The sequence below is a fragment of the Crinia signifera genome, chromosome 5, assembly GCF_055691185.1.
Source record: "Crinia signifera chromosome 5, ASM5569118v1, whole genome shotgun sequence".
In the NCBI taxonomy this organism is placed as follows: Eukaryota; Metazoa; Chordata; class Amphibia; order Anura; family Myobatrachidae; genus Crinia; species Crinia signifera.
In genome coordinates this window covers 293,798,790-293,816,761 of record NC_139221.1, presented here as the reverse complement: position 1 = coordinate 293,816,761, position 17,972 = coordinate 293,798,790, and the positions used below count along the sequence as shown (strand labels likewise).

The window sequence follows — 17,972 nt, the reverse complement described above, 5'->3', positions numbered from 1 at the left end:
AATTTTACTGATCATGTCACCGGTGCATGAGGTGTTTATGTATCGGTATGATGTGGGCACCATCCAGCAGTGAATAGGTGAAAGTAGCCAAACATTGGTCAAGCAGAGATGAGCGGACACACTACAGTCAGGAACAGTGACTTGGAGGAGTGTGTAGAACAGCAGGGGCTTGTTACCATTCCCCTCACCGCCAAGTGTCAGAACCGTCCCCAGAAATTAGTGTACAGCCTGTCAGAGTGACATTAGCATAAGATGGCAATCAGGGTAAGTGTGCGCTCACTGGTTTGTATCCAGCGCCTCTTCCTGATGCAGTGTACTCTGCATGTGACATAAGCTCTATGCAGGGAGCAGTGTCATAAGGAGACCCCTTATAATACAATTAGGATATATTCATGCAAAGCGAGACCTCTCCAATAAGAGAGTGCTCCGGCATAAAGACATTATAATAGGCGTTGCATTATATTTCTTTTAAAGTTAGTTTATGAAAGCCAGTGTTTTAATTTTTGCATTGCCCATATCATAAAAATATTTTGGCCTTCCTGTTTCTATACTGCAATAGCATCACGTCCCAATCTAGTTGCTATTGGCAACAGTGCTTTTTTAGTATTGTAACACGTTTCTATTACATATACCTGAAACGTGGTATAGTAAATGTATGAACCGATAAGTTACAGAATCATGAACAGTAATGTCGGAGACAGGCCTAAGCTCTGTATAATTGTTCTCTTACAGCAATGTTTGTCTGTGGAAAGCTCATTAGTGGACTTTGTGCACGCTCTGTAGAAAAGTTAGAGAGGGCTGTTCTGCAGCCAGGGCCAGATGACAATCGTGCTGAATCTAGTCCGCACTGATTGGTCGCACTCTCCGGTGTTTGGTGTAAATCTCCTTTTATTTCCTGCCATGTACTTGTTTTGCACATAAACCATTTGATACCCAGTTTGGACTCTTGGGCAGGATTTCTTAAATGAGACAGCCAGAGAGGTGAAGAGAAAGTAAACCAAGTACCACTCTACTGCTTGTATTTATTCCGATTCCTTGTCCTTTTGGAACAAATTAGTTATTACTTAGAAATTGGATTTAATCTAATGTGTTTTTTTTTTTTTTTCTGGACAGCACTCCAAATAAACAGTTTTAAGCAATGGATTAATTAATATATTATTTCCCCAAAAAATCATATTTATTTTAATTTCTCAGAGACCTACATTTCTTCCTAGAGATAATGATTATGATGATAGATTTTTATTTATTTATTTATTTATTTATTTAGCGCACTTTATCTTATTTGAAATCTAGAATTTGATGGCAGATAAGAACCACTTTTGGCATTTAGTCTGACCCTTGATTCTATCCTTTAGGTATCCTCAACCCTATTTGAGCTTTTATTCTTTGTAAGGATATTGGTAGGCATATCCCAGGCATGGTTAAATTGCTCTACTGACTTAGCCTCTGCCACCTCTTGCGGGAGGCTATTTCACTTATCCACTACCCTTTCAGTGAAGTAATTTGTTCTTACATTTCCCCTGAACCATCCACCATTCGTTTTCTAATACTTCTCTTCCTTGGAAACAGTTTCCCTCGTGATAGAAACCTGTAGGTACTCAAATCCTTAAAATAAAAGAAAGAAATGCTTTCTTGGATAACTAAGTTCAAATTTATCTTTCATCTTATGCACATAAACTGGTAGATGACAGAATATTGCAAAATCTAGATTTGTGGAATCTGTCTTGCTATTTTGTAAACTGGTGGCATCGTCTTCGCTTTGCCCAAGCTCGAAATGCTCTTGGTAAGTCTTTCCCTGTGTTTGTGGGCTTCAAACAAAGTCCACCCATTTACTTACTCCAGGAACTTTGAATGTGCATCTAAGGTACAGTGCAGCTAGGACTACTTTACATTCTCATGTTCCTGCCACCTTTTGCTCACACCTCTTTATAATTGTTATCCATGTTGTGGCAGGAGTTTGAGCACAGCTAGAGCTGCCCTTAATTGAACCGGTTTCGTTTTTAAGAATGACTCCTTTACTGTAGTGCACAAGTTGTTTCTATTCTAGAAGCAGAGCGTGCAGTAGGACTGACACAGGAATGTTCTTAGAAAGGGATGGTGTGTGCAGCCAAGGGAGAGCATTTTATTGCTGCGGATTATGCAAGACTTTGGCTGTGTATGTTGAAGGGCTCATTTTCACGTGTTTGGCACATGTCCCAGCCCAGGCCTTCAGAGCGGTGGTTAGCGACATGAATGAATACAAAGTTTTGAAGAGCTGTTCAGTAAGTAGGGCTGGGAAGCTGCCAAAAATACAGCTCCTTATTTGGGGTCAGGGCAAAGCTCCTATTCGTGGAGCTGTCTATTGTGTTCAACACATCCTTCTTTTTATGCACCCCTCCCCTTGAGAGAGAAAACGTGGAGCCAGACTCTTCTCAGAGCGGTTGGGGGAGGAAGTCCTCAAATTGTATGCAGATCCCCCCCCCCCCTTCCCCGGTAATGACGGCACACATTGTAGGAAATATGTCGTCATGTGGATTGAGCAATGTATCTGAGAGCTTGAACCCTTTGACCTCGACAGCCGGCTTCAGATGTACAAGGCCAATCATTTGTGAGACATCTGTTGTCTACCTGCTCTTATGTTCTAAACGGTTTAATAAGATTAAATAATTAGCAGGATAACCACATGGCCACCATGCGTCTATGTCCTGCCATTGACTAGATACTTTAGGGGTGAATGGAATTCTTCATAGTGTGTAATTACTTGGCGGCTTTGGCTGTTTCCCAGAATTCCAAGATTGAGAGTATTCTGCTACAAACTGTTTAAGTGTTTTGTTTTACATTATGCTTGGGACATGTGCTGGTTGTGTTTAAGATATTAAGTCTGAGTAGATTTATATATTTCTTTAGAGTGATCATTGCTTCTTTCTTTTGTGTATTTTGTGGAACAAAACTTACTGGTTATTTTAAAACATCTTCTATTACACAGGATCTTCCACTGCTAATTTGATTTGCTTTGTCAAGGACTTACCTGTTCATGCAGGGTCCTGATACGGAATTTGTAGAATCCTATTGGCTCAAAAGAACAAACCCCTCCCCCCACAGATGCCACTCATTTTTCTGAAGAAGCTAGTGAGGCTGCACTTCGTGGAATTTCAACCCGCACATAATAAGGCTTTGATCTAGCCAAACCTTCCCCACAACTCATCTCTTTATGGAAGCTTATTACATTCCTTAGTCATCTTAACTATTGTACACCGTCCAGTCACAACTTCCATCTATTCCCATTATATTAGAAATCCTCTTATCCCCACATAGCCCCACTTAAGCACATTAACCCATTTCTATCTGAGGGCACAATATGCAATATGCAGCACTTAACCAAACGCATCAATCTCCTCTTATTCTATAGGTTGTAGGCTTGCTGATTGCTTTGTCCCAATTTTAAAGTAAAGTGGAGTATGCTTTGACTGTATAAATAAATGTTATTATGTAGATACATTCAGGATCAGCTTGATTTACTGATTTTATTTTATTTTTTTAAATGTACTCCCAGGATAAATATCCAATCCTGAGCACTGCTAATGTTTATTTAGGTGTGGACCGAAGGGTCAATTGACATTGAGAAAAAGATCAACATGCACCAGTTCAACATGAGTCGTCCCCGTCCCCCCACTATCGACACTATTTTGTCAATGTCAACTAGTGCATGTCGACTTTTCAGCGTTGACCTATCATCTGGATACCGTTTATCCACACCATTTTGTTTTCCTGTTGATTCGCTTTGTCTGTTTGTTAGGACTAGGGAATTCCTAATTTCCCTTCCCAAGCCAATGCTGAGCACACATCCTAGAGCTGGGCCTTCACTAAATATTGGGATGCAACTAAGGGCACTTAAGTCTAAAATACATGTCCTGTGTTTCAAAAGTGGTAAAATAATATTTACAGGCAAATTCAATTAGCTTCCCATGGCTAGACCTATTCAATTAGCAGAGGTTAGTTACACCTTGGGTGAATCCCCGAAAGTAGACTGAACATTGCAACTTCGTGAGCTGTGAGGAAACGTCTGCAAATTGGGTGGTTTACGTGTTGGGTAAACCCATTGCCTGGCACCTACTTTTATTACTGACTGGCAGCCACTTCTGGTGCTCACACTGAGCCCCGTTTTTTGTAATCTCCATTGATTCTGCAATTTATGCAGGGTCAGGGCATTTGCTCAAGGTAATACCAGAGTTTACAGGGGAAAAGGCTTTTTAATTGAATAGCCTATCCCCACGCTGCGTGAATTTTAAGTGGCAGTATTCGTTTGTACTTGGAACTGTTCTGCGAACGTAACCCAGATTTAGTTTAATCATGTGCAACACAAATATATTTGCGATACGTGTCCAGAGGGCAGTACAGCTATAAACTCACTTTTGGTATTTAGTATATTTAAAACGATCAATATCTTAATTTTAACAGATGGTCCCTGGTGCCGTACTGAATTTGATAGTGAGGCTGCACTTTGTTACCTTAGCCAGAGTATCCATGCTTACACCGTGCACTGTATTAGAGTTTATGGCTTCCATATCTTCAAGTGGAGTCGGGAGTGGCTCAGGCTTTCCCAAGCTCGGTCAGTTTGCATCCTCTTGGTATAAGGGGGTTGATTCCTGATCGTTTGTAGCAATCTGAATTCGGCCCTAGCCCCGATGGTAGGGGTTTGTGCATGCGCATTTTTTTGCAAATGTGCAAACCCCGATGCCTGCTGGGAGCAGGCGGCTGACGTCACATGACGTCAGCCATCCACCCTGTCTTTGTCCTGGCGCTCATAAACAAGTCAGGTCAGACTGACTTTTTTTGCATAGGCAGATTTCTCCTGCTAGCGGCTGCATGTGAGGGAATGTTCTCTCGTATACATCCCCTTGCATGGTACCGAAGGCGATTTGCTGGCAGGGGAGGTGGTCGTTCGGCCGAGCAGCGTTAAACCGGTCGCTGTGAAGTGAAGGACTGCTGCTTAGCGAGTGGTACTGAATGACACCCACCCCCCCACCCCCAGGTGCAATCTCCTGGTTGACCAATACTCATGTACTGCATTTCTTCTGTTTGCTAATATTCCCAAATACCAAATATAATCACAACAGTCTGTAATGAGGCTGCATTACTGCTGTACTTATCCCTTCTCCAGCCTTTGTCAGATTACATTTCTGTCATTTACATTCATATAACTATTTAGTTTTATAAACCATATTGCGTTTTATGTCTTTTCTCTTCATTCTGAGCCAGTAAATTGTTGTAAATAACCATTACAGAATGTATCCTGCTCTGTCTCTAATCATATATTAACTTTACGCATCTGCACAAACCCTTTTAATAATGATTTACCAGAAATTCGCTTGTAAAGCAAAGATGGTTTTGAAACAAATCATATTGCTCATTAGAAGAATTGATTTGTGTGAACACAGGATTGGATGTATGAAGCAGTGATAAAGGAGAAGTGGCAACCAAACAGCACTGAAGTAACATCTGTCATTTGCCTAATATAAATTTATACAGCGCAGCTGATTGGTTGCCAATTTGATGTGGGGTGTGAATAAACCTCTATCTCTATCTCTCTCTCTGGGCAGGTAAACTCTCTTCCTGGATCCTCAGTGACTGTGACTTCATCTCATCCGTGTGGGAGTAGGGTGAATCCCACCTTTTCTGTTGGACCTCTTCTTGCACCGGTCGATAACAGCCAACCAGGTAATGATCCCACATCATGTACTTTCACCCTACTAAAATAAGCAGTTGGATGTATTGTCTGGGCTTTAGAACCATCACAAAACCGGAACAAGCGTTCACTGTACAAAATGAGATTGTGAGATGTTCAGGGGCATTATTCCAGATTACTGTAGGTCAGTCTAGTTGGTCAGGCATGAAGAACTGCAATGAGGCTAAAAAGCCTTTTAAAAAAAAAAAAGCAAAGCTAGTTCAAAAAACAAATGAAACATTACATTGGAACAAAAGTACAAATAGGTTAATAATGGAGTAAAAACATTGTAAATACATTTTTGTATTGTATTTGTAAATGTTGTACACTTAGTGCACAGTACCGGTCAGGAGATGTTGGTGTGTAACGGTTGTTGACTCAGGCTGGTCATGAATGTTTCAGGGAGGAGGGTGGGTTTACCAATGTACCAAGAATGGATCAGTCATGTCTTTGCCAGCCAAGGGTCAGAGGGCACTTGACTCACAATGAGGGGAGGATAACCTCCAGAGGGGGCCAGCTTGGGGATGGGTAATTTTGTTGCTGGCTAGAGGCAAGTTTTCTCCTCGCTCATACTTTCACTGTTATTGTTTTACCAGGAGTGGTGTTACACAGGCTAGTCCTGCATCTTTCCCAAGGAGATCCATTTCTAGGGCTGGAGCCAGTCGGACAAGGGAAGAGGGGGGGGGGGAGGGGACAATAAATAGAATGTGTGTTGCATGGCTTTGTCCTTTAAAGCCTGTGATATGTTAAGTCAGATACAGATGTATATTTAACCTCAGGGGAGCAGAAGAGATGATGAAGCATTAGAGGTAGACTACCGTATTTAGATTGTTAGTGAAGTAAACCCCAGAATTGGGGTCTTCCATGGAGTGGAAGGTGTTAAACGGCACGGGACATTGGGATTTGCTGTGGTAAGCATACAGATTAGCTCCTCACAGCTGTGATCCCTTACTTTCACTGGAGACATTCAGAGTGGCAGAGGGAAGAGGTAAAGCAAATGGGAAACACCCACCTGCATGTCAGAGCCACGTCACAGGCCCCGGGAAAGGCATTGCAGGGTACTAGGTCATAGAGGTACTACAATGAAATCCTATTCCATGTTGGAACACAGGCTGACAAGTAACGTCTCCGGGCATTCGTTGTATTACCTCGGAGTCTGGCTCTCTTTTATGTTGGGTTTTCAATATTCTTCATTAACTTGTGCTCTCCTTTTCAGTCTGCATTCTACGGGGCATATGTTTTCATTGTGTAATATGATTGGTCACTGTGTAAAAGTAAAGGTGAGCAGGGATTTCAGGCGGGTCGGCCCAAGAGCAAAGGAGCAAGTTAGAGACATAGGCCCTTATTCTGGTTCACTCGCAAAGGAAAATTCCTTCTCACTTGGACAAAACCATGTGCTATGCTGGTGGGGCAGATGCAACTTGTGCAGAGAGAATTAGATTTGGGTGGGGTTTTACTTCAAAGTGACATCTATATTGCAGTGTAAAAATAATTCAGTCTGTATTTTCACTGCACAGAAACAAAATAACTCACCCAAATCTAACGCTCTGCACGTGTTACATCTGCCCCACCTGCAGTGCACATGGTTTTGTCCATTTGAGAAGGAATCTGCCTTTGCGAGTGAACCAGAATAAGGGCCATAATTTCTTTTATGCATATCTGGTTATGAACCAATATTCCTTTCTCACCAATGCATTATTTGTTGTGTATGTAATTAATTTATACAGACATTATGCAAATACAATTATTTAATGTAGGGGTTCGGATCATTTTCCATAAAACAATTGTGAGCATTGTTCTTAAATATTATCTTTATGAATGAAAACTCATTTTGGATGAACAGGGGGAGAATGGCTGCTGGCAGTAAATCATTGCGTTCCCCGTGGTGTTTATGCTGCCTGTACTTAGCCTTTTTCATTTTCCAGTTGTTTGTAAAATTTTCGGATGTAGCTTACACTGAGGAAAGCCAGACCACACATTCCAGCCAGCCTGCTGTGCGCTGCATAAAAAGCTTTGTGATGTCAAAGTCCCCAGCTCAGTGGGAGCTGGGAATTATTAATTGGCAACACATATTTTATGTAAAATTAGGTCATTGCACTCTGATTCACATGGAATGCTCCAAATGGGCAAACTTCTATGTATATATGCATGTATGTATGTGTATAGCTATATATGTATATAAAATATATATATTTAGTAATAGACACTTTTATAGTATATATTTTTACAGTAGATTTATTATTAGAGAAGTAATTCTATATCTCGATATAAATGATCAACTTTCAGATAAAATAACTGGACCTACATATAGGCTGTATTCATTGTGCTATTAGAGGACTTGTCATAGGCCCTGCACTAATGTATTGATGTTTTGTGACCTGTTTCACAGCAGATCAAGATCTCGGAGACAATGGTCGCAGTCTGGTGGTGAGGGGAGCCTCCCCTAGAGGAAGCCTGTCTCCTCGGTAAGCATCCTTTGCACAGCCTCAAACACTCTGAAATGTGGAAACCTCTCATTGGAGACCTGGGATTTTGTTGACATTTGGAAGAACAATAATACAGCCTTTGGATGTGGTGAAATGGCTGCTGGTGCGATTAGAAAGCAATGTGTGCTGAAAACTGTACAGTTGCACAGCGCGATTAATGTGAGCCTTTTGCAATATATGGAAAGTGGATAAAATCTAGGAATGAATCTGTGAAACAGAGATTCCGATCCTGTGTAAGGTGTTGTTATCAAGCAAGCATCTGACACGTGCGCACACACACACACACACACACACACACACGGCACCTAAGGGATACATACAGATGACCGGTTGTGGGCATGATGGCATTCAGAATGCTGTTGCCAGCATCCCTATGGGGGGAAATCCAGACAGGTATCAAGTAAGTATACATACCCTCCCACCATCCTGCAGCCTAATCTTAAGTCCTCTGTATTTCGGTGTGGTCTCCTGGCAGGATGCCGGTGTCTGTACGGTGAACCCCGGAATCCCCACCGCCGGGATGCTGTATGCATCTCCATAAGAGGTCTCAGGCACTTGTTTCCTTAATTCTGTTTCCCGGACTTCATTACAATTACGCAATACCCTATAAATCTTATAAACATATAATTGAGTTATACAGGTATTTCCTCATACAAGTAGCCTCAATATACCACACAGCACGGAACGCTAAGGCTGATCACCGCAGATACTATTATTCTCAGTAGGGATGACGTTCTAAAGGCAGTGTTAGACAAGCCCTTATCGGAGTTAAGCATCTTATAGAGCCAATGAAGGTGACGCACAGAGAGATGATGGGCAGTGTACTGACCTAGCACTGAATGACATCACATTTGTGTACATTGATAGCTCGCCTCATTGCACACATCAGGCTACTTCTAGGATAAATGTACTGTGCTGATGAAGGGAGAGGTCTTGTGTTAATAAATATTATGAGACTTGTTGTGGGCTCCTTTCCCCGGTGCTTACACGCTCCACATTCCCGTTCAGATGAAAAATTGTCAATAATAATCTAGTACAATTTAGTGCAGCAGAAGTAGTATACGCCACTGAAAGCTGTATATATAGCAGGTGAAGGTTTTGTTGTGAAGGCGTTTCAGAAGATAAATATTTTAGTCTGTTTGTCTTAAGGCCCTCATCCACTAGGGCGAGTTATCGAATGCAATACCCCACCATCTCACCCGGCAGCCACCAGGCAGCACGGACCCATGCAATACATTGTATGTAGTCCTATTGCATACAATGTATTCTATGCAATTCCAGCAAGGGCTACGGGTTGCCGTGCACATTCATGACAACCCGCAGGTTTTGCGTTGTGAGGCACACAGGAACGTGCCCCACTACATAGTCAAAGGTACATGACAAGCGTTGTGTCACTTTTTATGTAATACATCACAGCAATTATTGGCCATATCACACTAGTGGATGGTGGCCTTTCATTTTTGTAATGCTGTTGCATTGGTGGCACTGGCTCTATGGTTGCAATTTTGCCTTTGGAGCAGCCATTCTATGTAAAATGAGTTATGCTTGTTACCATAACTAACCGTGGAAGGCTGTAAAATGCAGCTTGTGCATTTATTTTTGTTTTTGGAATGCTACTAATTATACTTCAGCGTTTTCCTGGAGCGTCCTATGAATTCCATGGCGATTGTCACTCGGTTTATTATGTAGTGAGCAGGGTTGTTGTGGAATTCCCTTCTCCTCCACCTCCTTCTCTCACCTGATAGCTGTGAACCTGTATTGCAATATTGTGTTTGCCCTCCAGATAGGTTTTTGAAATGGAGATAATCTGAAGTAGGACGCTTTCTTTAAAACACGTAACTTGCTATTTAAACAATTGCATTAATTTGCAAGTACATTTTTAGACTTCGTTATGGATTGTTTTATAGCTCATGGCTCCTGGCCCTTGATAGTGTTCCCAGTTGAAAATACTAAAGTTATTGTGTTATGTATCTTTTATATAGAGGAGAAATTACAGGCTATATATTTTTATTTGCTATTAGTCAGTTTGTGAGGGGGGTTCTTTTTTTTGTTTTCTTTCCTCGCCATCCTTGTCTTAGCGGTAATTACTCAAATAAGTTAAAGAGATGAGGGAGGAATTTCTGCTTTGAAAATAAGTGGGCTTCATTCAGCAACTTGAGCCTTGTTCCCTGTGGCTCTCAATTCTCTCTCCTCACAAGGGCTCGTCCATCATGGTCCTAGCAATTCATTTGAGGGCCCCAGATTCCTGGTAGCAGGCCTGCGATCATAAGTCATATTGACTAGCAGTCCCAGTGAGAATACTTTTGCATTTGTTTTTCAATATGGGGATTCTCCTGCGGAGGAACAAGGCTGACAGTTGAAAGACTGATCACAGCTTTTTAATCCTGTGTACATTTTTTAAGGAAATTGTATCTTGCTTTTGGAGAAAAGGCTGGTACAGCTGCCCATTAGGTGCTACATTGCGAAGGACACCTGTTCTTGCCGCTTGGGTGTTTTGAATGCAAAAGCTTTATTTTGCATGTATAGCAATGTAAACAGCAAAACAATTACCAGTTCGGATAGTTGCGAAACAAGATCACCGCATTCTTTTAAGCAATTAAGATTTGTGTTTTGTACGGCATTGTGTATTGTATTGTCTGTCTTTTTTTTTTTTTTTGAGGGTCAGGCTTTGTGTATGTTTAAATCTTGGCGGCTCAAATTTTTTCATTTTTTTATTTTGTATGTATCCAATTCGAACAATTTTTATATTGTTTTTTTAGTGCTTTGCCTTCATACTTGTAAAATGTGCAGAGTTTTTGCAGTTGGACATTGTTATTTATATTCTGTTTGCTAAAGCTGCAGCAGCAGCAGCACTCAGACGCTTCATCCTTCTCAGCTGTCTGCTGACCGGCTGATTACAGATAGGAGGTCTGTGCATACACAGAAACAAAATCTCTCGCTACATTAAACAACTTTTATCTCTTATCTTCATTCTGGGAAGTTCCTCAGAGATATAAAAACTTTTTTTTTTTTCCGAAATAGCTCTTTTCTCTGTTGTAGGCTATGCTTGGTGACACTGTAATAAATGCACACTGATGAGTGCTAATCTGTCAATGCTTAATTCAATATAAAGGCTTTGTATAATACCTGTGACGGATTTCACTGCTCAAACTTTTGGTCATGTGACTGATTTTTCCCTGCAGGTCTCCCCTGAACAGCTTGTCGTCCCGCTATGAACAATCGGGTGGCAGTAACTCGGAAAGCGTTCTGCCGGTGGCCACCAGTATAGAGCAGCTACTGGAGCGGCAGTGGAGTGAAGGGCAGCAGTTTCTTCAAGAACAAGGGACAAATAGTGACGGTAAGTGGTGGTTGTATTGGCGAATGTTCTGGTCTCGCGGCAGTGTGCTGTCCCATTCAGGTCTGCCTAGGGCAGGCATCTCAAACTCTGTCGTGTTGATGATTAGTTGCTATGGGCAACATTAACCCTTTTCATGTTTAGAAGCTTTAGTACATTTATCCCCCATAGTGTCAATCACACCGTTGTTCTAAGTAACATTGCTGCTAGGTATGCCAGTTTGAAACCTTCAAATCACCGATGTCTCTTTAGTCAGTCACGAAATAATAATGCGGCTATACAGTGTTTTTCCCCGCAGTTCGTTTTATCTACTTAAGTGCATTATCAGAAGCAGGCCTGCTTTCCTCTCTGTAATTGGATCAATGGCTTTCCCATGTGACAGTGGCTCTGTAACCTTCAGGAGAGAGCCATCAACTTCTAATCACATATAATAAATGCTGTGTCCAATGCTGGGATTTGTTCAATGTATGGTATTAATAAACTCCCATCAAGGGCCATGCCCAATAATTGTAAGATGTTCAGAGAACCAATAACGCAATTCTTTTCCCCAGTTCTGAGGTTTGTTGCATTTGCGTCGTGCGTATGTATGTATGCATGTATGCGTGTGTGTGTATATGTATGTGTGTGTGTGTATGTATATGTATATATATATATATATATATATATATATATATATATATATATATATATATATTCCATCTGCAAGCTGTAAATAAGGATACTCTGTGTCAGGCTGTTTGCTGTAACCTAAAATACTACATTAAACCAATAAAGCACCACTTATTAGCTGACCTGACAGAATACACGTATTGAAACTAGATTAAAAGTTTCGGTAGTCGGAGTCCAGTCCAGTTATCCCTTGGTTGGTTTGTTTGCCTTTTTTACTCAATTTCAAACAGATTATTGAAAATTGTTGTAGGGAAGAGAAACGCTATAACGATGTGGATCTCCTTATACTTGTATCCGATATTAATGGTATCCTGACAAAATGCTAATTGTGAGGAAATGCACGCAGGGATAATCCTTTAAACATGATAGCTAGAGGACAGGTTTACTGACGTTGTCCTGCATCTCATTTGGGCACACTAAGAGCCCCTTTGTATGCGCTAAGACAGAGGGGTCAAGTAAAATCCTTGGGAAGTGACCAGATGTGACTATTCCTGATCCAGATTTATTTTCTGGAATAGAGGTCAAGCAAACAAAGAAAACTTTATTGTACCCTGTACAGTTTGCTGCGACAAGTTGGAGAGAAGCAGAACATGCTGTATCTGCAATTATGATTTTTTCAAAGCCTGGAAGGACACACATGATACTGCATGGAAGCTTCCATTTTCTAGGTCCTATATGCAATCCTTCCAGTATTGTGTTTTCTCTGCTAGGAAGAAAGTGAAGGATCTCCATTATTCTACCTGCTAAAAATTGTCCTTTTAGTGACACCTTTTTAAGGTTTTGAAAAGTAAAATAAAATTCTAGTAAACATTTGGGGTATGTATCTGTAAATACTTTTACCATATCACTGTTATTTAGGGATTTCTCAATCTTGGGATTTTGGATTGAAAAATACTCAATCCCAGGATAATGGGAGGTTTGCAATCCGGCATTCCGACTGTCAGAAAATCCCGACAGTCGGAAACCCGTCCGTTTTTGCTGGCTTCCGACACCAATTTCAACTGTTGTTATCCAGTGTACCGACAGTCGAGTGTCAGAAAGTCCTGAAATCGGTGAAATGTGAATTGTCGGAAAAAGTCTGTCAAAAATTTGACAATCCACGGCCATTTCTGACTTTGATAAAAAGCCGGATCTGACAGCCTTTTAATGCTGCCGGTAACGGCAGTATTGAATAGGCGAGTTGGGGAAATATTGCTACAGATTGAATGGCCCCCAAAGACATCATACTTGCAAGTGTTATTCTTTTCCATGCTGTTAGTTTTATAGTGAAGTCAATTTAATTAATAAATGACCTCAGTGACCCTGTAAGTCGAGTGTAGTTCCAAACACCAAATAGTACGATCTGACCTCTGTCCAATTGTCCAGATGTATAACAGGGTCGACATGCCAAAGGTCGGCACAACAAAATATCAACAGGGGAATGGCCGACATAGATAGTGAATTCCTGTGCTGTATCAGGGTGAGGCCTGCGTGGATGTTCTCATCAGTGTAATGAGCACTGAAGTGCTGTTGACATTGTGAAGTTAATTAGGTACAAGCAGGAAACACCAGGGCGCTCCGTTCCTCGCCTGTGTATCCAACCACGTTGTGCTGTCTAAGGACCATCATACAGTTCAGATCCGGCACCAAAACATTGATTGATTACACTCTCATCAGCGAGTCCTGGTTATTTCCTGGTTGCAAATGAGCATAATGATTTCACCCATGTAAATGGAAGTAAATCCCGCCAACATGATTGTATATGCTTAGTCCTAGGCATGCTAAAGTCACTGCACCAACTGCAAGTGGAGAACCGGCGACTGGAGGAACAGATCAAGAACCTAACTGCCAAGAAAGAGCGTCTGCAGCTCCTAAATGCACAGCTGTCTGTTCCCTTCCCAACAATATCTTCCAACCGCAACACCTCTCCCCAAGTACATTCATACCCAATACAGAATGGTAAGGATGCCAATGAGCTCTACCTGTTTTATAATGCAGTGAGACACAATGATCCGAGCTTCGGTAGAGCGGACCTGTGTCCCAGGTGGATGTAAGTGTGAGAAATGTACAAAACCCACAATCCTGTTTATTTTAAACATGACGGCTATCATCATTGTTAATTAGCACATGTATGTTGGGTTACTTGTCAGATATTAGCGGTAAAAGATTATTTAACCCTGGAGTTCTAAAGGCCCACACACACACTAGAACGTTTTTTTGCCCGATTGTCCGATTTCCATCTGATCGTCCCATATATTGGCCGATTATTGTCGATTATCGATAATAAAAAAATTAGTGTGTGACAATCGTTCTTGTGTGGGGGGGCCTTAACACTGAGGAAATTTTCTATTGTTGGTTTCATTCTGTTGCATTGTTGGTTGGTTTATTATAGTTTTACTTACACAAACCTGGTTTACACTTGTATACAATGTATGGCAGACAAAAGATGAACCAGTTCTGCAAGATAAAATCTATGGCCCTTATTCAGATTTCATTGTAGTACACATTTGTTCTCAAAATGGGCAAAACCATGTGCACTGCAGGTGGGGCAGGTGTAACATTTTCAGAGAGAGTTCGATTTGGGAGGGGTGTGTTGAAACTGAAATCTAAATTGCAGTGTAAAAATAATGCAGCCAGTATTTACCCTGCACAGAAACAAAATAACTCAGACAAATCTAACTCTCTACACATGTTACATCTGCCCCACCTGCAGTGCACATGGTTTTGCCCATTTTAAGAACAAATTTGTACTGCGATCAGATCTGAATAAGTGCAATAATTTTGGAAATAGACTTGTCCCCTAATACATGCACATTTAGAGCAATATCACCAGAACAATGTGTACCTGGCCAAACCAACGGGTGATGAAACAACAAATCTTGACGATTCCTTTCTTCTAGGAAAGAAGTCCGGTTCCCACCCTGACTCCTTTCCTAGTATCCTTAACAAAAGCCATCATGTGTAATAATTAATATAATGCCACATAAATAAAAATACAACAATAATAACTTGGCTTGGTCCCTGCAACACCATAAACTGTAATCTGTGGAGCTAAATTGGAAAGGAGAAAAAAAAAACTCTCCCAAGATTCCTGACACCTTGAAAATTTAATCATTCATTACTTACTGCTGGAGATTATAATATGTATTTTTTGGATCTTTCTAGCATCTAACACGGATTCGTTGAGCATAAATAAAAGTCCTCGTTTGGGAAACTTTCAGACAGAGAACGCTCATCCAGCTGTACATCAGGTTGGTCACTGGTTAACTCCTACTACAAGCCTAGTTCTCATGCTTAGAGAAGGCAGGCAGAAAGCCTCTAAGTTGGCTTGAATTCTAGAACGTTCTCTATTCAATCGTAGGATTTTGTATTCTAACCCCTTGGGTGGTATGGCCGGAAATTTTCTGGTCTCACAGCGGGCTGTCCTGGAAAATTTCTGGGCATAATACTAATATAGGATACGTGTGTGCCAGTGGTGTCCAGGTGTGCACCACCTCTAGAGCCCCCTGTCAGGTTTGTCCTGCCCCAGCAAAACCCACCACTCAAGGGCTTAAACCAGATTTCAAAAGTGATTTATATTCTCAAATACTGTGTGTGTGTGTGTGTGTGTGTGTGTGTGTGTGTGTGTGTAACTTGCCGAAACGCGTTAATCATTAGTTGATATTGACGCATTTTGGCAAGTTACAAACAAAGTATTTGAGAATAAAAATCATTCCTGAAATCTGGTTTAAAATACAACATCCTAAGATTCACTTCTCTTCTTTTTTTAGTCATTGTGATGTGTAGGTGGCAGTGAATTTGTAGTCTGGGTAAATTCTTTTTAACTAAATGGGAATTATGCTTTGTGTACCGGCCACCTACACAGAGAGGAAGCAGCCATCTCACGCGTGGAATGGATTTTCGAGCATTGCTATTCAGTTTAATTATTGTGATATTCATGTAACTGGTTCTTCTTAGTTATTTGATAGATCTCATCCACTTGAATATTTGATTCATCCCACAAAATGGCTGTCTCCAATCTTCATTAGTCCCCAGCATTATAATTAGATTGTAGTGCATGTTTATTTTTCTAACAAAATGGCTGCTTCCATTGTCTATAACAGGGATGGGGAACCTTCGGCCCTCCAGCTGTTGTGAAACTACATATCCCAGCATGCCTTGTTACAGTTTTGCTATGTGGCCATGCTACAACTGTTGCAGGGCATGCTGGGATGTGTAGTTTAACAACAGCTGGAGGGCGAAGGGGCCCCATCCTTGGACTATAGTGTTAGTCAAGATATTAAGCCGCTAGTGTGAGATGATGTGTGTGGGCAATTGAGCGTAGGTGCTGCAGCAAGCAGCGCTGGGATTTTACCTCACAAAACACCGTAAATAACTTTTTGGTGCAAGCAGCGTTATTAATGTTCATTAAAGTAGCTGCGATTTAGCTGAGCTGGAAGAGTAGTCCTATATGGATTAATTGTGTTCCAATGGTGCAGCAAATCCTAGTGAAACTTTTGTCTTCTTCATTTTCAGGAACTCGCCTCAAGTAGGCAGAGCACCACCAGCAGCTCTTCTTCACTTTCCACTCCACCCCCTGATAGGCACAGCCCAGCACAGCAAGTTCAAGGGGTGCAGAGACTCAATGGTGTCACTATGGGGACACTAGCAAGTGGCATCCAGACAGTTACGCCAGCTCTTTCTTCCATGTCGGGAATGGGTGCAATGATCGGAGGTTTGCCAGCAAACCAGCTAGCAATTAATGGCATTGTTGGGGCCCTGAATGGAGTCATCCAGACTCCGGCAACATTGCCCCAGACTACTGCATTAACGCATGGGACAATATTGCCAAACGTAACCCACTCAATTTCTTCCACATTAGCAAACAGGTAAGGTCAGAGCACCGGCATCTTCTTAATAGTTTCTACCTATGTAGCTTTGTTTGCTTTAATCTCGTACCCGTTTTCTGTATGACTCTGTCTCATCCCAAGTTCCAATTGTTTGTGTACAAATGACACCAGCAGTCATCTCATCTAAATTACCTTCAGGAATAAGGGCAAGATGTACGAAGTCTTGAAAAGTGCTAAAATGGAGAGTGATAAACCACCAACCAATCAGCTCCTACCTGTCATTTTTCAAACACAGCCTGTGACATGGCAGTTAGGAGCTGATTGGAAGGGTGTTTATCTCTTTATAAGGCTTAATACATCTGCCCCAAAGTGCCTTTGCAATATCAATGTCAAAGGGGTCAATTCAATTCAGCACGTTGTGAATAGTTCCGAGTGGCAGCTCCCGGAGCAATTCAAATCACCAGGCTGCTAAGGCCGACTAGTGGATTAGTGCGTTGCGAGCAGAAGTCCGGCAAGTGCGGTTTTGTGGTCTAGTACTTCCCAAAAAGTCAGACAATGACTGTTCTTGCGACTATACATCCACAATTCTCCGACATAACGTTTCGAATAGCTGCGGGAGCTCCCTCCTGGTGCTATTCACAGCACACCTAATTGAATCTACCCCCTGCTTTTTGGTTGACCCCAAGTGGCAACTTCTACAGTGTATATAAAATAATGCTTGTGTTACGGTGCATATTGTGTTGAATTGGGCAATGCAGAGCAGCCTGGGCTCCTGGCTGTAATAGAGGCACAACAAGCAGGACTGTTCTGTGCAGTGCACACGTTAATACGAGGCCATGTTTCTATTGCAGTGCCTCAGGATTAGGCCTCCTCTCTGACCAGCAGAGGCAGCTTCTCCTTCATCAGCAACACCAGCAGTTCCAGCAGCTCTTGAGCTCTCAGCAGCTCACGCCTGTAAGTTACACCACAGC

The 17,972-nt window shown here is 41.6% G+C and overlaps 1 protein-coding gene across 8 annotated transcripts in view; it reads left to right on the top strand.

The window, feature by feature from the left end:
• MLLT10 (MLLT10 histone lysine methyltransferase DOT1L cofactor) overlaps window positions 1–17,972 on the top strand; it is a 141,436-nt gene that overhangs the window by 118,475 nt on the left and 4,989 nt on the right. For 6 of the 8 annotated variants that reach the window (XM_083189291.1, XM_083189293.1, XM_083189296.1 and 3 more), the window contains 7 exons: window positions 5,580–5,697; window positions 8,094–8,169; window positions 11,373–11,527; window positions 13,943–14,131; window positions 15,338–15,423; window positions 16,688–17,040; window positions 17,853–17,955. In XM_083189291.1, coding sequence (XP_083045417.1) covers window positions 5,580–5,697; window positions 8,094–8,169; window positions 11,373–11,527; window positions 13,943–14,131; window positions 15,338–15,423; window positions 16,688–17,040; window positions 17,853–17,955 — 1,080 coding nt within the window. The remainder of the gene's footprint in view (window positions 1–5,579; window positions 5,698–8,093; window positions 8,170–11,372; window positions 11,528–13,942; window positions 14,132–15,337; window positions 15,424–16,687; window positions 17,041–17,852; window positions 17,956–17,972) is intronic. The other 2 variants (XM_083189292.1, XM_083189299.1) reach the window with 1 other exon arrangement.